A 22,895-nucleotide genomic window follows, 5' to 3' on the forward strand; every position below is an offset into this window, starting at 1 on the left:
GGCCAAAACACAATTGCCCCAACATAGGTTATCATTCCTCTGTGAAGCTTGCCTCATTGAAACTGCACATTTTGTGTGCGATTATGGTCTTGAAAGCTACATTTCCACTGCCTCATTACGGGAAATGTTTGTTTTATATTATATTAAAGGAATTGTACTGTACTGGTTGAGGTGAGGATTCAGGTTTATAACATTCCCTATGTGAGAAAATGAAAAACCTCCTATGAAATATGAAAGAGCATGTAATTCTAAGAAGGATTCAATGTTTATTTGATGAAAATTGGTTTTCAAATGGCTGAGATATCCAAAAAAAGTGATAATAATAAAAGACGACAGGCCATGACTTTTATTAGGATCTCTTTGTTTCACCGTGTTGTTGGATATCTCAGCCATTTCAAAAACCGATTTTCATAAAATAAACTTTTGATACCCCTTAGAATTGCATGCTCTTTGACATCTCATAGAGTGGTTTCTGAATATCTCGCAAAACATGAAAAGCTAAATCCTCACCTCAACCAGAACTGTACAGTCCCTTTAATCTGTGGCAATATGATATGATACAAAACATTTTGTTTTTAGTATTGTATGTGTTTGTCCTCTGACCCTGTCATGTGTAGAAGCTTGTTCATGTTGGTTTTTTTGGGTTTTTTTTAACCTTTCAATCATCCTGCAGCTGCTGACCCGATTATGTAACTACCCTCAGCCAGCTGAGGAGCTGGCCAAGAAAGATGACCTGACCCTGCTGTTCAGTGCCATCACCAGCTACTGTCCGCCCCACAACGGGCCATGGAGGAAAGGGGCAGCTGAGGTGCTCACCACCATCTCACGACACGGCCTCACCCAGGAAGTGGTCGAATACATCCACAGTAAGTGTGACCGCGAGTCACCGGCCTGGTGTGCCACATACGATGGCAAAACATTTTGCTCCTGAAAATGTAGCCCAGCCTGTTTCCATGTCCCTAGATTGTCGTTATGGCTCACTGGTGAAGCCCCCCATAATTAATATCTCAAGGTTGATATTAGGCGGACTAGATTGAGACAACATAAGGCCTTTCTAAAGGATCTTAAGGTGGTGCTTTGTCCAAACTGCTGATCATGTGAGCAAGTGATTAATAGGTTTTTAGAAATGTCAAATGGTATTGTGCTTGTATCCTGTAGTTCATACTTCATGACATTATGCTCGCAACAATTACTTTTAAGGACAATTACTGTTAAGGACGAGTCCCGAGTATACTTGGGCTGGTATCTATGAGAAATGCGTGTTGTAGCAAAATCAGTCTGTCCTCATTGGTTTAATATAATTCAAACTTGCACATACTGTATAAGCTGTTATTTTCGCGTACAGATATTTTTGCAGATTAGCAGGTCACAGATATTTTCGCGAGATATTGTTTTCGCGAATTGACACTGAGGCTATTGTAAATGCGCTATTAGCTGAGCACATGGCAACATCTTCATGTGTTCTTAAATTGGCGGTCCAACACTCATTTGCGAAATTTGCAAAAATTAAACCCTTGCAAAAATAACAGCTTATATAGTAGGTGCTACGGTTCTGGTTTGAAGCAACATAGAAAGCGTTTGTGATAGGTGTTGTTATAGACATCAAGATATAATCCCCCACTCTTGTCACCATTTAAAGGTGTCCAACTTCAGTAAAAAAAAAAAAAAAAAGGTCATGTACGGTTTCAGAAAGTTGGAGAAAGTTTGACATTTGAATCCCATCTTGTTCCTAGCATGACCTGAAATGAACCGAACATAGAAATTGTTTTGCCAGTCTATTATATTGAATGTCTCCAAACATTGCAGATCATGGTGCTGCTTCAGAAACAGGATCAACTCTTTGTTGCCATAAAACAGTGATGTAGATTAGCTTCCCTTCATTGTGCTCCAGAGGATATTTTTGTATTTGCTGAACAAGCACAGATTATCCTGTTTCAGTCGAGATAATAAAGACAAACAAACCCTCAGCCTTTTTGTGTGTTCATGGATGGATACAAGCACAAACTTTTTTCACAAGACTGTTTGCAAAAAAAAAAAAAAAAAAAAATCAAATAAGTTCAGGTTTAGCTCTCTGATGGACATCTCCCACCTCCCCCCCCCCCCCCCCCCCCCGGAAAAAAAAAGCATCGCACGTAACATCTATGCATTTTCTTATTTGAAAACATGCTCATTGTCAAATAGAGATGTGCAAAAATTCCTCATCAAGCCAAGCCCCAAGTACATTTCTGCTTTCAGTCAGTTCAGTATAGGCAAAAGTTTCATTTGTGAGTCCATATCTAAATAGTTCATCTTGAATGGTAGGGTACAGTGCTTCAATATTGACTATCTATTGACTTATTCACCTTCAGTTTCTCTTTATCATGTATGAAAATGATTTAATAATTGTACAATGATAGCAACTATGATGGTGTGTGACTCTGGTTGAAATGGGATATTCCTTGAAATATATGCTTGTCTTTTTACTAAGAAAATAATGAGAACATGCATCTCAAACCTGATAGACTTGGTGATGTCAATAGTAGAAATGTTTTGCTAACAGCAGAAAAACATTGATGAATTTTCAGAGATTGACGTGTGCTGTGGACATCATGTGCATTTTTCTGATGGGTACACTTTTGCTGTCATGACACTTAAAAGGAAATTCTGGACCAGTTAAAAGTTAATCTGAAAAGAAAGAGTAGAATTGTATATAAAGCTCTATAGTGAAAATGTAATCAGAGCAGGATAAAGATTAGTGCAGTTTATTATGAAATTGTAAAATTGTGCTGATTTTTGCAAAACATCTCTCTTTTGTGAAAATTTAGTAGCAAAACTTCATGATTTCATAACTTCCTCATTTTTTGTCCAATTTTGATCAAATTTTCACTGTTGTGCATATAGAATTCTACTCTTTGGTATCATACTATAAAGTTTTAAGTTTTCTGGAATTCCCCTTTAAAAGCGATCGTAAGACTACACCCTGGTATCTTCTCTCCCCCTGCGATAGACAAAAATTGTCTGGGACTATGTGTGGACAACATGCAGTGCAACCAGGACCTGTCCCCACTGGAGATCGTCGAGATGTGCTTCACGGTCTTCTGCTTCCTCAAGGATTCCAGCGACAAGTCCCACGTCCTGCTCGACGACTTCAGGACCTGCCAGGGCTACATGTTCCTCACGGACTTTGTGCTCCGGTTAGTGGTCCATTCATTTGTGTTTCCATACATTCATGTGTTCATGTATATATTAATTTATTCATTCATTCATTCATTCATTCATTCATCTATTCATTCATTCATTCATTCATTCATTCATTCATTCATCTATTCATTCATTCATTTATTCATCTATTCATTCATTCATTCATCTATTCATTCATTCATTCATTCATTCATTCATTCATTCATTCATTCATTCATTCTTCCATTCATTCATTCCTTCATCCATTCATTCATTTGTTCATTCATTCGTGTTTATATTCATTCATTCATCCATTCCTTCATTTATTCATTCATTCATTTGTTCATACCTTCTTTATCAGAGTATTCATTTGTTCATTCATTAACCTTAATTCATTCACTTTTCATTCATTCATGCTCCAACTCTTCTGTCTGTCCTATCAGTCTATCTATTCATTCATACATTCACATGCACAATCATTAGATTATTCATTCATTTAGATGGACACTACATGTAGCTATGAAACTCTTCATTCTGAACCTGTAAACTTTATCTGTCCATCCATCTATCTATTCATTCATTCACGGATTCGTTCATTTTTAAATCATTTATTTTATTCATTCGTGCACAAATGACAAGACCTAAGCTCTTCATGTGCTTCTGCGCATGTAAAGTAACATTGGCTGGCTGTGTTGCCAGTTGGACAATTACAAAGAAAAAAAAAAATTGCTGCGATGTAAGAAAGAAAAATGCACTGAGTTACGACACTGTGAAAGGTCATACTGAAAGTCACTGTGATTCAATAAACAAGGATATAAAAGATTATGTCATTTCTGTTCATTGATACTTATTTTCAAGGTGTTTCTGCCTGTTGGTGAACTAATGCGTCAGTAGATGTCATTATTTATGTTATAAGCTCTATAAATAGCATTTGTGGTTGATAAGGAACATTTCTGAATACTTGCTGTAAAAGATTTTATGAAGTGTCTATTAAAAGCTGTGTGACAATCAAAATGTCAGTGATTCTTGTGAAAAAGAAATACAAATTTAATTGAACAGGTTTAGTAGAAATCCAGATTGAATAACTCTGAAAATTAATCCATGGATCAAGTAAGATGATCAGCGTGTGATTATTTGTGGTCAAATGGTAAATAAGAGGGAATGGCGTCAATGTACTTTTCATTTGTGTACTGTATAATACACACAATACATTTCGCTGTGTTTTTATTTTTGCAAGTTTCACAAGTCAATTCATATTTCCAGTATCATCAACTTGTAAAGATATTGCCTTCCTCAACACAATGTATTATATATTTTCCCCGGGGTCGGAAATCGCTAATTTTTCTCTCGGACAAGACTGATACCTCTATCTCATTCTGTACATGTGGTTCTCAATTGCAAATTCAACCGCTGGGGAAACTGTCGTCAAAAAAGTCTTAATGCATGAGAGGAGATATAATGCTTGCGAAAATATGTTTGCAGTATATATGTATATATATATATATATATATATATGAAAGTAATTACCTGCATTTTTGTTTTGTCTCGGAAAATTGGTTACATTTCCTCTCCCAGGTTTTCATTGTAGACTCCTTCCCCCCCCCCCCTTTAAAGCATCCCTGTAGTATTCGACCTGACCCCATTCTGTAGATTAGTGGAGTGTTTTGAGTAAACTCAACAACAAACCAGAAAGCAGGTACAGATACATAGGAAGTTTAAGGTTTAATTTGCCATTCTAATCTACCCAATAGTGTCATCTCCAAAATTCTAGGAACTTGAGGGGGTGTGTGCATGTCTGGATTGTGTAGTTCCACAGACTTTTCCTTCACACATGTATGTTTTCCCTTTCTGGATTCATGGAAGACATTTGATTGGAATTTAAGGATCTGCAGGATCTGCATTTGTACTTAGGTGAATGGTCACAGTTAAGGTGACAGTTTGCCTATCTGTGTAATCTACAAAGATTTTTAAGAAACTGACAAATAAAAAAGTAATCCATGTAATCTGCAAAAATTTTGAAGAAACTGACCAAAAAGTTTCTTAATTTCTGGAAAGATTTAATTCTTTTGGTTCAGTTGTAAGAGGTGCTGCAGGAACTAGCCAGATAGATACATTGTACTCTATAAAGCTGCACTTCTCACCATTAGCCTCTTTAGCTTGTATAAAGTTTTTGAGGCCCAGTTAGATCAGATGCGAATCTTTTCACTTTGGTATGACATTTTGGCCTGCCTACAAGAGGTTCGTGGGCCATGACTCACTGGTTGAGAAGCATGGTTCCGTAGCCTGGGTAGATGAAAAACAACAGTCCTTTTTTTCCTACAATTCTTGAGATTTTGAGTCTGTGTATCTGGTATAGGTATGTACACTGTAAATCACACAGACTTGTCTTCGAAAGTTACGTAAATTTTTCCTCCACACATTGATTATGCTTTATGAAATCAGTGCAAATGACACGTAATTATTCCTTTCTTCATTTCTAATTAAGATTTGAATGTGCGTGATTTATATCGTATGATACACATATCTTATTGGGGTGTTAGACCCAAGCATATTTAGTGAATGTATCTTTCATTCATTTGTAGTTTAGTACACAGCATGAAAAGGAATCTCTTCATCCATTTGATTTCCCTTTGTTGTATTCAATAGAGCAAAGATACAAGACACAAGAATATTTATATATTATATATTTATATATATTTATATATATATATATTATATTTTATATATTCATATTCATATGATACAATCAAAACATTACATGTATCATTGTAGTCTTTAGAATTACTACATGTACAATTGTCAAGAAATACCAATTTGATCATTATGTAGATCCCCCCCCCCCCAGCAATTTAGAGGAAGCTTGTTTTGTTTTGTTTTTGTTTTTCTGCTGCCACTTCATAACGTTATTAATATCCGGTATCTATAATAGGTGAAACTCTGTGGTTGCTTCTGAAAGATTTGATTCCAAACATTATGAGCAATAGGAAGTGTGCTGTGGTTTGCTAAAAAAGAACAGAAAAAGAAAAACTAGAGTCACCGTGGTTTTTGAGCCCATTTTTTTTCTTTTTCTACCATAATCCTTTACGTAAGTCTTCAGATTTTGTAATTTCTCCAGGCAGCCAGGACAGTGCATGCGGTTTACATCAGTTTTCGAACACTTGGCTACAAACCATTGATTGTACATACAGTCCTTAACATGTTGAAGACTGGACCGGAGTATACTCTGGCAGGTGTCTATGGGAAATGCGTGTTATAACAGAATCAGCCCATCCTCAAAAGGGTTTATTAGCAATTTATTACGTTGTGTGCATATACAGTGTACATATACTATCATGATGATTCATACCAAAACTGGTCTCGACTGTGAATTCTAATTCAAGTTTCTCTTGATCATCCATATTTAGTATTGGGCATGTATTTATTTGATTGAGAGTTTAAAAGTGTCTGTCCCTCTGCAGCCTTCTTCACATATATCTTTCATTAGATTGTAGTGTAGGGAACTTGTTAAGTTCTGCTCCGTAAGCGCCGGTACTTATGTATACGCATACGATTTTACGAATGATGTCGAGATTTCATGTCGATCGGTTACAGTGCTGTATCTGATTCCACGTACACATTGTATGTTACTATCGTTCAAGACATACATGTACAGTGTATTTGGAAAAAAAAAATATTTATAGCGCGATCATTTGATTGAAAGAATTAGCTGATCGACTTGTCCATTTCAAGTCTTTTTTATGTATATACTTTAAAATTTATATTTAAACCCCAATGAATAAAAATTGAGTGGCAAAAGAAAATTTAAATTGTGCAGAGGGCATATTTCAAGTACATTCTACAAATTTTGATATATAGCAAACATAGTACTCAGGGTATTGGTACACTTTAACCGTGTGAATGGCGATCATATGATATGTACAGCCAAAGTGCCCGGAACAATAGGGGTTCTGTGTATGGTCCCATCAACAAGCTCATTCACATCCTCAGGAAAAAGATAAAAGTTGCAGTGCAATAAAACTCGGCACACAACCTCTTCAAAAGGGATTGGGGTTCAGAGTACATGACTGACACAGTGTGAGGATCTTGAAAGTACGTAATACACCAAGAAGCAAGATGCTGTTCCCTCAATAAATTGTGACCCGCTACAACAAAAGGATCCGAAAGTCGGGTAGGACAATTTTTTGAAAACGGCATGATATTATTTCATTACTCTTCTTCTATAATTTCATATATAGCACAACTCGTAAAAGTACTCGGTTGCGGAGTTATCGAAGATTTTATTAGCACATGTCAAGTGGTTGAGGAAATCAGAGTTTCGAGACAAACGCCTTCAAAGTTTTCCTTCCGACGCTATCACGATCAAGGGGAGGCGAGATAGTTTTCACCGCTTGACAATAGAAGGCATGCTCCCGGCGACCTCCGCGATGTTCATTCAAGCTTAGCACCAGCGGTCTACGCACGACCAATCAGTAATCAGGATGCCACGCACTGGCCAATAAGATCACTCCCTCGTTGCTATGGGTGGAGTCTAGCTGCAGCGCTAAATCCAAATCTTTGGACACGTTTCTGTTACGTTGAAAGTTGGGAAAACATGGCCCCCCCAAAACCCTGATTTCTTGTCTTTCCTTTGATCATTTAGCTTCGAAATTTTGGCAGATGATAGACAAAACATTAGACTACAAAATTATGCCAAAAATAAAAATCCGATTGTTTTGACCAATATTGATGATGTGACTTCAAACTCGATTTTCTCGGCTCAGTCGTCAGCGACTTTAGGATCCTTTTGTTGTAGCGGGTCACAATTCATTGGCTGTTGAGCGAGCAGTGGTGGCTGTAAGATCAGCACATTATCAAACTAGAAAAGCACTCGGAGAGCGCAGACCTCCCCCAAGGCAGCAACTCATTCCCACATACAGTACCCTTACACGCATTCACTTTCCCAAAATAGAAGCCCTTTGTTTACGTTATTGCATGGCGCCTTGCCCGAACAGAGCGTGCGCTTTAATGCGCGTATGTAAACCTCCAGTACGCGCGGCTGGTTGAGCCCTAAGTTCATTGACCTTAAATACCAAAAGATGAAAGATCCTTCAAAAATCCATAAAAATTTCCGGATCACTACCAAAATTTAATGAGGTGTTCCTTGTGTCAATATCAACTTGTTATGCAAGTTTCATTTCAATCCGTACCCAACTTTTTGAGTTATTTTGCAAACAGACAAACCAACCCAGATGTTCGCTTAACCGCCTTCCTTGGCGGAGGTAATTAATAGCAGCAAGAGGCCCTTATTCAGCAATAAATTCCCAGTTGGTGATAGTGTACTTTTCATGCCATCCATTCAGCAATAAATTCCCAATTGGTGATAGCGTACTTTTCATGCCGTCCAATTCTTCAATTCAAGATAGATGATTCTGAGCTTGGTTATGATTAACTTTTTTTTTTTCCAAAGCCTCTCACGCTGTCGCGAGCAAAGAATAAATAGAGAACTGGAGCTGAGTGCATCATCACAAGGGCTTTTTGAGATCTATGAATAGCATCATTATTCATGACTGGAGGAAAAAGCCCAACCTGCGCACTTCTCCAACTGAATAATTCAGTTTAATCACTTTGACCAGTGAAAGTGCTCGATTTGTAAATTCTGCAAAATTTTATTTTACTAGCATAATGGAAGAGCAATTGACTTATCTCTTCAAGAAAGTGGGGGAATAATATTACCTACTTACATGGGAATGTGTACTTATCATTAATTACATTTGGGTGAAATTTCTTTTACATTTTCTTTACATCATTGTTCTGCAGTGACATCACAAACTGTTGTAATCATTTCACCCAGCAATGGCTTCACTGAAACTAAAAATTTATAACTTTTGAATGATTGCCTAATTTCCTTCAGACTTTGCTATGTGTTCTAAAATAACTGCTGCATTCATTCATTCAACATGTGATTTGGGTTCCATTCTCCTTGAAGAAGATTGCATTACGTTCTTCTTATGCAAACAAGCACAGTTCCCAGGATATTTTATATCCTCCCTGGAATGAGCATTGAGTAATTCATGTCTTGTTTGTTTTTTAATGCGTGTGGGTAAACCCTGCTCCACAGAAAGTCCCACACTACTTTACAAGCCCTAATGAGCTTCTTATTTGATCTTGTGAATTTTTGATAAATTGCTTGCTGACTACAATAGAAAACATGGTAACTTGTGATAGCTTTCAGACGGACTAATCAGGCAGACTATCAACAACAAAACTATAAACCACGGCAGAATGAGAACGATGCGCTCTAGCTGTCAGAAATCCACCTATTCCATGTGGCTTGTAGCCGAGCTGCCTTCTGAAGCCCACTAAATATATCATCCCGGATCTTTCTCCCACCACTGCTCTCATTGCCCGAGGTCACCTGATACATGCCTATGACACCTGCATTGTCTAGTCAGGGTTGGCAGTATGAAGAGAGTTCCCCCCCCCCCCCCCCATAAAGGAAGGAAGTGTTTGAGAGAGGGCAATGGCAGTAACACTTCCTGTCCTCAATTTTATCACTCCCCCTCCATCCCCTTCTCTCTTGTTCTCTCATGAGTCTTTTGCTGTTTTCTCATCTTTCTATCTCTCCCTTTTCTTCTCTCTCTTTTCCTGTCTCACTCTCTGTCTATCTTTTTCTCTCCTTCTTTTTCTCTATCTATCCCTCCCTTCTATCTTCAAACCCTCTCTTTCTCTGTCATCCCTTTTCGCCTTCCTGTATCTCCCTACCAATCTCTCTTCTTCCCATCTCTTTCCTCTGTCTCCATCCCATGCTCTTCCACCTATCTCTCCGTCCTTCCATCTCTCTGTCCTTTCCCCCTCCATCTCTTTAGTTTCCATCCTTTCTCCGTCTCTCCAGCAAGCTACTCTTCTCCTCCCCTCGTAATCATCCTTGTATCTTTTTGCCTTTTTTCCATCTCTCTTCTATCTCTCTCATTCGCCTTACCCGGTGTGCTCTCTCTTTTCTCACTCATCACATACCATCTCATTGTACTCATGTTTGAGAGTTGATCTTCATGGGCATGATATTGCTGAAAGTACTTGATATTGATTGAGATAAAATGGCATTTTCTCCTGATTTGTCCAAATTCCAGAACACCAGTGTCTTGCAACTGTTCGTTCTGTTCCAGAGTTTTATTATTATCCTGAATGTTGTACGTGGTGAAGACTTTCCCCATAAACTTTCAAAGACACAAATATATCTAGCCGTTTCTCATTGAGGCAGTTTCGATGTTTTAGGTTGAGAAAATTGCAGCCATCACGGTTACATCTATGATGCTAATGGCTGATTGATGCCTGCTAATAATCACTTAATGTTGCACCAAAGTGCTATACTATTGTAGGATATTTTGCTTTCAGTGTACATTTATTGATGGTGTAAAAATTGTAGCATTAGTGATAAAACAACAATAGCAAAAAGTAAATGAAATGGTGATAGTGATACTGCTAATAACATAGTTTTTATTGTCATTATTGTAATGATGATAGTAACATTATCTTAACTGTTATTATAGCAATGACGATAATGGTAATTGTGATAATCATTTGTATTATTTTCATTATTGTTAAAGTCATCATCATAACCATTTGCATGATTAGAAGTACGGTGCACCAGGAGTAGCAGCAGTAATAGCAATGTCATGATTTTTTGTTCACAAGAAAATATATTTTTACTCATTCTAAAGTTAAATCACATATTCTATTTGATTCTTTAGCTTGTCATTATGGGTTTATTGTATATCGCCAATGCACTGTTAGACTGTGAATGGAAAGTTTTTAGATGTTGTTCGTGTGAACTTGTAAATACATGGACTATTTGAAAAAAAGAAAGAAACATATTGCACTTCTGGAAGGTGTAGTGGGTCTGAAACTAATAATGTGTTATGAATATTTGCAATCCAGTGATTGAGATCAAAGGCTCAGGCAGTGACAAAGCAAAGTACAGTAAAGTATGGATAAATATGAAAAGAGTTTGAATGCAAGAACAGAAAAACACCATATAAACCCATTGAAGATGAGTCCCGAGTATACTCGGGCAAGTGTCTGTGGGAAATGCGTGTTGTAGCAAAATCAGTCTGTCATTCATGGGTTTAAAAAAATTTCAGTAAAGCCTGCCATCAAATAGAGAAAAAATTAATCATTTCAAATATACTACTCTCTTTACAAAGCAAGAATTATTTTTGAAGATATCATTAAAATTATCAGATACATGTTGATTATTTTATGCCTCCGCCACAAAGTGTCGCCGGAGGCATTATTAGCAGCTTCAATCTCAGATATCTGAGGTTGGTAGAAATGAATGTATTAGTTTTTTGCATTTAAACTCTTCATACAAATTTCTACATGATATCAATTCATTTTGTGCTGCAGACTTGAGGCCATGGACACAGAGGAATCCCTTCACTCACTGAGGAACCTAGTCCTACTGATCTCCTCGTTGACGTCCTGCGGGTTCCAGGAGCTGCGTCCGAGCTCCATCGTCTACGAGGCGCCTTTCCAACAGCCTGGCTTCACACTCCCGCAGCCGACAGGGAAAGGTACCCTACCCATTGATGTCTGCCTCTTAGATTAAATACTAATGTGTATTTTGTGTTTTGTTTCTGTGTTTTTCCACAGGCCAAAAGAATATTTTGTTATGGATGCAAGTAGTGGATTTTGTTTTTATAGTGTGTGTTGTTGTTTTTTTTTCCCAGCAGAATCAGCTAATAAAAAAGTGTTGACTGTCTGGGAAGCTCTACATTGCCATCAGTATCATTTTTAAAGACACTTTAATAGTACAATATATGTGTATACAACTGGAAAAGCACTGGGTAGAAGGCAGACCTCCACAAAGCGTCTCACTTCCACCCATATTGTGATTTCCACTCTATATTATAGTCCTACAGCCAGACGATGACCCGGATTACTCAAATTATCGTGAAAAAAAAAAATCCATCCAAATCTGTTCATAACTTTCTGAGCTCAATATTTTGCGAACAGACAAACAAACAGACAAATCTCGGTAAAAACATAACCTTCTTTGCGGAGGTCATAGATGCAACATTTGACCCAATTTAAGTTCATGTGTACTGGTTTAGCATAAACGAAAGTAGACTTTATTTGTGTTTTTCATGTGACCAATTTGAATTCATTTTCTGGTTCAGCATAGCGAAATAAACTTAATTTGTGTTTCCCCAGTCTCCTAAATGAGGAAATATTTGGTTTTTAAAGGGACTGTACAGCACTGGTTGAGGTGGCAATTCATGTGTTGAACATTCTTAAGTGAGATAATGAGAAACCTCTTGTAAAATATAAAAGAGCATGTAATTTGAAGAAGGATTCAATGTTTATTTGATGAAAATTGGTTTTCAGATGTCTGGATATCCAAGAAAGTGATAATAATAAAAGGCGGCAGGCCACGCCTTTTATTAGGATCTCTTTGTTTCACCTTGTTTTTGGATATCTCAGTCATTTCAAAATCGATTTTCATCAAATAAACTTTTGATACCCCTTAAAATTGCATGCTCTTTGACATCTCATAGAGTGGTTTCCGAATATATCTCGCAAAATGTTAAAAGCTACAGATCCTCACCTCAACCAGAACTGTACTCGCCCTTTAAATGTAAATGTGATTCATTTCTTGCATCATGTGAACCAGATAAAATCCTCTACTGTGACAATGACCCTCGATATTGACATCAGCTTGACATTTTCCTCATTGATTCATATCGTCAAAACAAGATCTCTGTGGTATGTATATCTATTTGTGGCTGTGTATATCATTTAGGATGCATTTACTGCAAGGCCTCTACACAGTTAAACTTGATCACTTTTCATGTCACCTGTGTTTGGACTCTTATGTCATTTATATACCTGAAATTGATTTTATGAGAATATATACACTCACATGGACACACCCATAAAAATACAGTGCCTGTTATATCTTTTTATTGTTTTCTTTTTTTTTTTCCTTGCCTCATTCTTTTACTGCCTTTACCTTACCCTCCCTTTCTGTCCTTGTCTGCTATACTCTCACTCTCACTCCTTTTTTTTTTTCTTTCCATCTCTCAGTCTGTCTGTCTCTCTCCATTGTTTAGTAAATATAGCCTAGCAGGTAGGAGGATTTTAGATTATTTTTGGATATGAAATCTAAGCACTGTTTGCATTATTATTAAGTACTTCATAATCAGAGTGTGTGGGCGATTTTTGAAGTTTCACTCGACAGCTGCAAATGGGCTAGCTGTGCCATTTTGTACCTGGGAGAACTTAAAGACGGACGTAAATGCTCAGTAGTCCTTTTGTAGGTGAGGTATGGTGTCGTGGATGATTTCCGTGAATGGATTACTAGCCTTCTCTATTTTTCTCTGTATTACTTGACAGGAAATAGCGTGCGAAATCTTCAGGCTTTCCAGGTTCTGCAGACTGTCTTCCTAAAGGTGAGCTGGAGCATGCTCTCCTGTTTGTTTGTTTGTTTGTTTTTTGTAGTTCACAGATTAATGATCTCTAGCGTGGTCCAGTAGGATCTAGGTTTAAGTCCACTATTGGATCAAGATTTTTGGCAAAAAAGCAGGCCACTTTCAGTTAGTGCTGGAGACACTGTTTTTGTGTGAGATAGCAATTCGGTATTAATGATTGTTTGGTTTTAAAGATGATTTTTCATGATTGCATGGATGTGTCATCATATCAACCTAAATTTCTTCTTTTGTCTTTTACTCTTCTGAGAGAGCTACATGTATGTGCATGGTGGTATGTGCAAAGGAGCTTTTTGGTTTGTGTTATTAAACCTAGTGTATATGGTGTCCCTTTTGCATTGTTATTAAAACTGTTAGAAGGATTTACATTTGTATGTGTATCTAGCAAAATAGTCTCAGTTGTTTACAGATAAATACAACAACTACAACAAAAGAAAGAAGATTGCTAGGAAATGTTTGATAGCACAACTATAAACAGACCTGGCCTGAAGCATAAATCTTTATGTGTTTTGTTGTGAAATTCCCTTAAACAGGGCACCTGGACACTTGAGTGTTGTGCTTGAATTTTTGCAATATCAACTTGCAATAGCATTTTTACGAAATTGAAAGTACATATTTCTTTACCAGCCAGATTTATCAGAGAGAGAGAGAGAGAGAGTTACTCTGACGTATGGAAGGTTGTCAAGTTTTGCAAGCTGCGGGAGGAGCATTGCATTGACATGATATTCATTGTGAGAGACTTCGTTCAGGGAAAAAAAAAATGAATTCTGTGTGTGCCACATATTCTAAGACTGCAACACAGGAGCGCTTTTGAAAAACACTGTTCTGTTTCCCGAAGCCTAGACTTTTTTATGGAAGCATATATGCTAGAAATGCAGTACCGCAAAGTTGTAGCAAAAATTTGCAAGCTTTGCGGTGATGTGAAATCTTATGACAAAGCTGTGGCTATGATGCTTTCAATGTACTGTAAGACATATTGCGATTTATTGAGCAGTTTTTGAGCGATTGTGCGTCTGAGCAAAATATGCGAAGTTGGCAAGCCGTGCAAGTGGGTGTGCGAACATGACACACCAAGATTTAAAGAGACTCCTCTCCCATCTAGACATGACTGTAGAAAGGGGTATGATGGTCAAGACTATAAGAGATTATTTTGATGTGAGTCTGTGTCAATTTCATAAGAGATATCATCTCTGCCAACAGGACCCTGGTGAAATAACCACAGGTTTCAAGTCTAGTGCATCAGACACTTTATCGACAAAGTCGGGATCTTAGCTCTGTGCTGCTGATCAGACTAACCTGCTCTATCAACAGACCTCCCAACCTTACTGAATTTTGACCATTCCCAGCTCTTGTTTCAATAGGTGTTTTTTATTTTTCTTGATAATTTTACTACACATTTCTATGGGAACTGCTCTTTCTTTCCTACTTTGGCACCAAATCATCCTTTCTTTTTCAGTCAAAAACGTTGGGAGGTTTGTTTCAAGCAGAAAACAGTAACAAGCAGGAAAGTGGCTTGATAAAAATGGCTTTGGCCCTGTTACAATCATAGAGAAGTAAATGTTAGCACTTTCTGGTACCTTTTGGTAGTAGCGTGCCTTTGTGCATATTTTCCTGTGCCATACATTTTTAGCCATTTTGATGTTGTAGATTTTGCAAGTAGACTAATATTCACTTATTAAACAACATACAAAAATTTTGCCTCCTGTCACACAAATGCAACGTACATGAATAATGCCCCACAGGCGGGAATTGCTGACTCGCTCATTTCAAAAGGGATGATACTTTCCTCTCATACCGTTACTATGGTCCTCTTTAGCAGGTTTAACCACAGGCAAAATTGCCTATAAAGTCCCACTTTGTGAAAACTACGCTCATGCAGCCAATGCATGTATATCGTGTATTGAAGAACATTGACAGGATCTGTCGGCTGATGTATGATTAAAGAGGAAGATTACAAGTACATGTAAGCCAAGAGTATAAAGCAATGAATTCAATATGTTTAAGAAGTGTTCTCTCTCTCACATATTTTACAGGTTGAACTAGTTAAAATGGAGATGATTGTCATTCCTTTTTTGGCTACTTCACCATTCTTAGCAATGTTTTATGCATATCCATGTTGACAATATTTTACTTTGTATTTATGTTGTTCTGTACAATATTGTGTTTTAGTACTTACTTGTCATGAATTTTATGCTATGAAAAAGAAATAAATTCCTCTTATGAAAGCAGTTTAATATCACTACTTGTTGATGCAGTTTACATATTTGAAGTATACAAAAACATTGACAAGGTCAGTTGATGTTATATAGCCGAAGAGTACTTGTAAGCTAGGAGTAAGCCGTGAAATGTATGTTTAGAAAAGGATGCGATACTATACTTGTTATGAAAGGTATTTTGATATTACCACTTCAAGGAGAAAGTTACACAAACTGTGATTTTTGTGCCATGTGATTGGCTTCAGCAGATCTCAGATCCTGGCTGAAATGAGGCACCTGTATGTTTACCAGAAAACATGAAACCCAAGTGTATTTAGTTTTAGTAATACATGTTGTAGGTATTGCAGCACAGGGTCCCTTTAAATATTGTCATTAAGGAAGTTGATGATTAGAAATTAAATGTGGTTTTGTGCTGCTTAAAGTGGATATTAGGTCTGTGTAGGACACTTGAATCTCATTGACATAAGGATATGTCTGCTAATTAGAACTGAAACCTGGTCATTACTGCCAAGAAAGCTCTTGAAAGTAATAGTGGATGTCTGCTCATTTTTTTCATGTCTTTGTTTTATTCTTGTTTTTGTCTGCGAGCAGGCCAACACGGAACAGCTCTGCCGCATCGTGCTGGACGTCCTGACATCGGTCTACAACTCGGACATCGCCAACTACTTCATCCTGGAGCCGCAGAACACGCTGTCGCAGTTCATCGACCGGATGACGACGAAGACGCCCACCATCCAGACCAAGACCCTGGAGCTGGTGGAGTTTGTGGTCTTCAACCTCAACTTTGTGCCCTACAAGGAGCTCATCAGCATCAGCCTGCTCATCAAGGCTGGCAGGTCAGAGAAGGAAGAGGAGGAGGAGGAGGAGGAGGAGGAGGAGAAAGAGAGGGATAGAAGGTTGAAGGGAGGTAGAAGAGAGAGAGATTGAGATAGTGAGACTGATAAAAAGAGACCAGACACACAAAATACTGTCAATATTCTATGTTGTTGATGGAGCTCTATATTATCAATTTCATACAACAAAGATGCCTAGATATTTCCCCTCTGCTACAATTTTTGTCCTGTCAAAGACATTTTTTTCAAACAGACAAAAATTTTCACAAGTGAAGCAACATACTTTGACGTAAACCTCAGAAGCACAAATTATGCGTCGTCCTCAAAATGCTATTTCGATGGAAAATGAATACTGTATATGCCATATATTCTGCTGCGAGCTTAATTTTGTTTGCTGATGTTGTGAGGTAAAAAACACACCAAAATATTGCCTCCTATAACACAAATGTGCTGATATTGCCCCAAGGTTGGCAATCACTATTCTCTGGTGCATGAAGAGGGATGATACTTATCTCTCGTAACTTCTACTGTCACATTTTATACTGTGAATTTAATAATTTTTGATATTGTCTTATAAAGGTCTCATAGGTCTTAGACAAATAAAAGGAACGCTCACAAATTATATGCTGCACACAGTTGTAACGACGCAATTCCACTGTCGCACGATCCCACAGCTCGGTGGAATGCTGCATCAAGTCCGTGAATTGCCTCCTGAGGTTGGTGCGCCACAGCGCCATCTACAAGGACGTCTTTCGGGAGGTGGGCCTGCTCGAGGTCATGGTAACATGTCTGCACCGCTACGCCACGCTGCTCAAGGACAACCAATCAGAGAGCCAAGGATATACCTACAGTGAGTGTAAACCCTCTCCCTCTCTTCCCCCCAGCCCTGTGTTGTTTATTTCTCTCTTACACTGGTCCATAATTGCATTTTAATCAAAGTAATGAAAATGATATGGTCTGTTTGTTTTGTTTTGTTTTTTACCTGTAACAGCTTGTATAGTGTAAGCACTTTTTTTCCAAGAGGGAAGTGTCATCGTGTGACTCCAGCTTTACCAGATATATTATTGTATTCATACACTGGGGTCAAGAAGGGGCATAATAGGTTGAATGTCTCGTCCAAGGATGTAGGCACTGTCAAGTGCAGGGTCTCCTTCTTGTGTAAGGCTCCAGACCCTCATCTAGGATTTGAACCCTGAGTCTCATGTCAAAATGTCAAGAGTCTCTACCACTACACCACCGCACACCCTGTTGCATGTATGTTTAATTCAAGAAAACGGAGCGGAACACTAGACATATGAGATCATAGTGCCGACATGCTTTCAGTCTGCTGTCTTACAAGGTAGAGGGCACCATAACACAAACATGTTTTGCATTTTGATCGTTCCCAGGCCCCAAGGCAGAGGTTCACATTCCAGAAGATCAACAAAACCTGGCTTTTCTGGTGATGGAGGCATTCACACTACTCCTCCATGACAACAATTCCAATGCGAGTAAGTGCAAGTTCAATCTTTGGTGTGAACATTGTCAGTCCAGGAAATTTCAGCATTCGTGGTGAAGATACAGAGAGAATGGAGCATGAATTTGAGTGAATGTTGTCCTTGTTATTTCATTGTTGAATCCCTGGTTCCATGCTGAATCTTTAGGTTTCAAGTTCGTAGAACCATCGCCATAAGTGTAACAAATATCACTTTAATATTGAAGTTTTGTGTGGCTATTGAACATCTGTGTTTTAAAGTAAACTCGGGTATGCTCTCTGCACAGATACAGGAATAAGGTCACGAACTGTATTTTGACAAGATTTGGTGGTTAGAAAAAAAAGGGGAGAAATTTTGTTTTAGCAAAGTTATACATGTCCTGAATTTTTCAAATTTGCATGCAGTTTTCACTGTACATTTCTGTTGGGTGTTTTGGATACCTTTTGATTTGATTCCTTGCGAGGTTTTGTGGCAGAAGTATTTAGAGACCAGTCGTTGACTTGGCTCCGAATAGCATCAACTACCCCCTACCACCATGATAGCAGCAGTATATAACATTTGAGATACAGTTGTACTGTATATCTTGTGTGAATTTGTGTCCAGCCAGGCCCACTGTGTAGTATGCTGTATTTAGAGGAGCAGCAATGATTTTGTTGTTAATGGATGTATTTTTCGTGTGCATACAGTCGTGTTCCGAGAGAGCGGCGGGGCGCGCTGCGTGCACAACCTGGTGCCCTACGTTCAGTGCCGGCAGCAGGCGCTGGCCATCGTCCAGCAGCTCGTCCTGTCCAAGGAGGGGGACGATGACATGGGCACCCTGCTCGGGGTCATGCAGTCCTCGGACATTCGGGCCATCACTCTCAAGATCGACATCCTGCAGGTACAGTGGGGGAAGTCATGTGGTTGATCATGTGACTTATTGATCACATGCTTGGCTTTCATGCTAGATATCCATGCAGGATGCAGGAATGTTCGTTGTAGTTTCAAAGTCAGACATTATATGCCATCCCTCTTCCACATTGTAAGTACGTGTAGAAATAGTAAAAGGTCATAAGGTCACCATAGGTCATATGAGGTTATTAGAATAGGCAAAGAGCCAAATATATGTGGTGTAAAAGCTTATTATTATACAGATATTGAGGATTCTTTTTCCTACCCAATACAATATTTTGTTATGTAACATATTGATACCTTTTAAAGAAGCAAACTGATGCAGTCAGATTTTATCATGATTGGCCACACCTGCTGTTTTTAAAACTTTGTTTTACAATTGCTACCTAACAAGAGAACTTTAACACCCAAAGAGCAGTGCTCTTTTACTATACTTCCTGATATACATGTGTATGTGAAGAAAGATTACCAAGAAAAAAAAAAAGATGAAATTCTGTTACAAACCACAGCTCTTAAGAGAGAGAGCGGTTGCAATAAAGAGTAGTATCACCACTTGATCCTTTGCTGTCAGTACAAGTCTGACAATTTGCATGGGTTAAGTTTGGTACCTTGTTCAGTCTGGTCCAGGAAAACCACAGAGAACAGCTTTGAAGTGCATCTGAGAGTCTCTTATCTTCAGCTCTGACTGGTGGTTGGGTGATGTTTATTGCCTCTAGTGTTCAGCTTTCGAGGGGACTTTCGGGGATGGCTGGTTTGTATGCTGACGAGAAGTTGTATCGTAATCCCCATCCCCTGTACAGAGAAAGATTTGTGTATGTGTTTGTTCACAAAGACAGCTACATGGAATCTTAGTTTGAACCACCTCGGTTCCCAGTGAACAATCAAAACTTCCTCGTCCTCCAAGTGATGTCCTGTGTTGGTTGGATCTGTGAAGACAGCTTAGTCGTTCTCTTTCTGAGCTGAAGGAACGACTCTGACGAGTCTTAGACCTGTCCTCGTCATGATTTTCTGCACTCAGTCTGGTTGACCAGATTGAACAAGTTATCTCACTTACCAACTAACTCAAATAATCTAAGCTGAAATTGATAAAATGTGTACCGTCATTATGAAGTCATTGATAACTGTGATGGTGCAAATGTCCTGTGTCCACAGTCCCTGGTCTATGTGCTGCGGGAGAGTAGCCGGTCCAGGACCATGTTCAGGAAAGTGGGCGGGTTCCTGAACCTCATCTCAGTACTAGTGTCAGTAGAGGAGTGCCTGGAAGACCCCGTCAAGGAACCGTGGAATGCAGGTAAGGTTTGATGGCCTAGTAATGTCTCATAATACTTAGATATTGATAGTTTTGATGGGGGGTGGGGGGGGGGGGGTGAGCAGGCCCTTTGCCCCCTGACTTACAAATTTGTCAGTGCATCCAAGCTTATGGATAGGTCATGTTTTTTTTTTTTGTGTGTGTGTGTGTGTGTGTGTGTGTTTGTGTGTGTGTGTGTGTTTTGATTTGTTTGTTTTTTTTTGCTGTTGATGTTGTTAAGCACTATGAATCAGGTCTTTAATCTTTGATTGCTCATGTGTCATATTTTGATAAAGTTCAGGAGTATCAGTTTGTCATTTAAGAGTTGTTTGTCATTGAAAGATACACTGAAATGATATTAGACTGCATACAATAATGATAAATAACAATTATGCTTTAGTGGAGATTGCCCACCAACATCTTGTATGGTTACTTGGCAACTTTTGCACATACATTGTAGTATGCAATGTAAGAAAGAAATATAGTCTACATCTGCCTCCCTTTCTGCATTAGTATCTTCAGCCATTGATTGATACAATGTAGTTATGTCAAGATAATCAACCAGAATTATGGGGTGAATAAAGATGAAACTATTTTTTTTTTTTTTTGTCTCATGTCAATTTATGTAAAAAGTCATGTACGATGCACGTGTATCAGTGCTCCTGTGTTTAGGTGACATTGATTTTGTCATTAAACTGTGTGGTCTTTTCATTTTGACCCCCTGCATCTCACATCCAGTACCAAGAGATCAAATCTTTGGTCTCATCCACGTGGTGTTCCAGGCGCTGACTGCAGCAATGAGACAGGAACCAGCCAATGCCAAATTCTTTGCCACTGAGGTATTTAAAGGCATCTTGGAATTGGGGGGAGGGGGAGGGAGTCGTGTTTGGGTGGTGGTAGTGATTGAGCAGGAAGTGAGGGATTGAGATCGAGGAAGGGTGTTGGTAGAGGTCTGTCTGAGGATGTTGCCTTCCTCTTCATTTGACAGCGTGCAGTTGTGATAGTCACCCTGAACTTTCTTTCTATTGGACAAAAATGAAAGAGTGGATGAACGAATGAGGCATTGAATGGATGGATGAATGGATGGATGAATGGAGGCAAATATTAATGAGTGAGTGAAAGGTGAAAGTTATAGTGTGAAAGAATCAAGATGAACAAGACTATTCAAAAGAGAATCTCAGTACTGTACGTAAAATTGTGTAAAACTGCCTATCAGTTTGGATTTACTGACATTAAGGATCATTAGTGTGAATGGATGGATGAATAGATGAATGGATGCAGAAATGAATAAATGAGTTAAAGGGGGAAATTACAGAGTGGAAGAATCAAAGTGAACAAGACAAGGGAAGTAACTCAGTGCTGTACATGTAATTGTTTGAAACTTCTGGCAAATGTTTATACAAAAGATCTAAGATATCTGACTCTGCAAGATCTAGTGCAGTGGAGTAGTATGGTAGAGTGACATGTATATATATATATATATATATATATATATATATGGGCAATTCCGCAGTTAGGTGGACATGACATGGATAAAAGAAATGTGCCTCTTTATCTTACCCTTTGATCTAGGTATCAACTAATGCCATGGATGTTCACCAATCATTAGGGTCTTTCAAATTCAGTAGATTTTATTTTTCGTATTTAGTGATTTTGTGAGATCTAAAACCATCATTTAAAATGTACATGTGGGACTGGGGATGCTGAAATTCAGTTAAATGCAAATTACAGTGGGTTCCTTTGAAATTTTTTCCTCAAAGTTTTGCTAAAGGGTAAAAGATGAATACATTTAAATACTCCAGAAGTCATGTGACATTTTGTCAATTACAAAAGGGTGAAATGACCTGCGGAATTACTCCGGACAAATGTAACGTTACTAACCGTAACGTTACTAACCATGCTTTTGGGGGTCTAGCTAAAAAATTATCGGTCGAACTGCTAAAAAAATTTGCATGAACATTTGTCATGATGCAATAATTGAAATTAATGCAACACTTTGTTTGAAGTAACTTGAATTTTTGCACACTTTTTGTTACAAGACATTGATTTTTTTGTCATGTCCTTTTTTCGTAACGTTACTAACCAGCCCTTTAAGTTGCTATAGCAATTCTAATATTTCTTGGATTGTGTTCATTCTTTTCTGTATCATAAACCTGGGAAGGATGAACATGTTTTTGACATAATTTTGACTTGGAATGAATAAATGGTAATTTAGTGGTAAAAACAAATATCTAAATTTGTTCAAATGTAACGTTACTAACCGCGGAATTGCCCCTATATATATATATATATATATATATATATATATATATATATATCTTTCTCTGTCTTGATTGAAATAGATACAGTACGAGCGGCTGACCAATGCTGTGAGGTCACTGGGGTGCTTCAGTCGGGTGTGTGAGCTACCTCACCACGCGGATGCTGGGCCACCCCCCACAGAGGAGCAGTCATCGAATGCCACGTTCTCAGATCTCTTCAATGTCAAGGGGTGAGTCTCTTGGACGTTCCCTCTAGTTTGCAGGCACGAACCCTTGTTGGTCGTAAAGGAGTCTGCACCAAGACTACTA

The 22,895-nt window shown here is 38.3% G+C and overlaps 1 protein-coding gene across 1 annotated transcript in view; it reads left to right on the forward strand.

Moving 5' to 3' along the window:
* LOC140228686 (WD repeat and FYVE domain-containing protein 3-like) overlaps positions 1 to 22,895 on the forward strand; it is a 94,411-nt gene that overhangs the window by 12,385 nt on the left and 59,131 nt on the right. The window contains exons 4-14 of the mRNA XM_072308950.1: positions 674 to 866; positions 2,987 to 3,173; positions 11,542 to 11,708; positions 13,531 to 13,586; positions 16,430 to 16,674; positions 17,346 to 17,521; positions 18,060 to 18,161; positions 18,833 to 19,026; positions 20,190 to 20,328; positions 21,064 to 21,164; positions 22,668 to 22,816. Coding sequence (XP_072165051.1) covers positions 674 to 866; positions 2,987 to 3,173; positions 11,542 to 11,708; positions 13,531 to 13,586; positions 16,430 to 16,674; positions 17,346 to 17,521; positions 18,060 to 18,161; positions 18,833 to 19,026; positions 20,190 to 20,328; positions 21,064 to 21,164; positions 22,668 to 22,816 — 1,709 coding nt within the window. The remainder of the gene's footprint in view (positions 1 to 673; positions 867 to 2,986; positions 3,174 to 11,541; positions 11,709 to 13,530; positions 13,587 to 16,429; positions 16,675 to 17,345; positions 17,522 to 18,059; positions 18,162 to 18,832; positions 19,027 to 20,189; positions 20,329 to 21,063; positions 21,165 to 22,667; positions 22,817 to 22,895) is intronic.

Source organism: Diadema setosum, chromosome 5 (assembly GCF_964275005.1).
Source record: "Diadema setosum chromosome 5, eeDiaSeto1, whole genome shotgun sequence".
In the NCBI taxonomy this organism is placed as follows: Eukaryota; Metazoa; Echinodermata; class Echinoidea; order Diadematoida; family Diadematidae; genus Diadema; species Diadema setosum.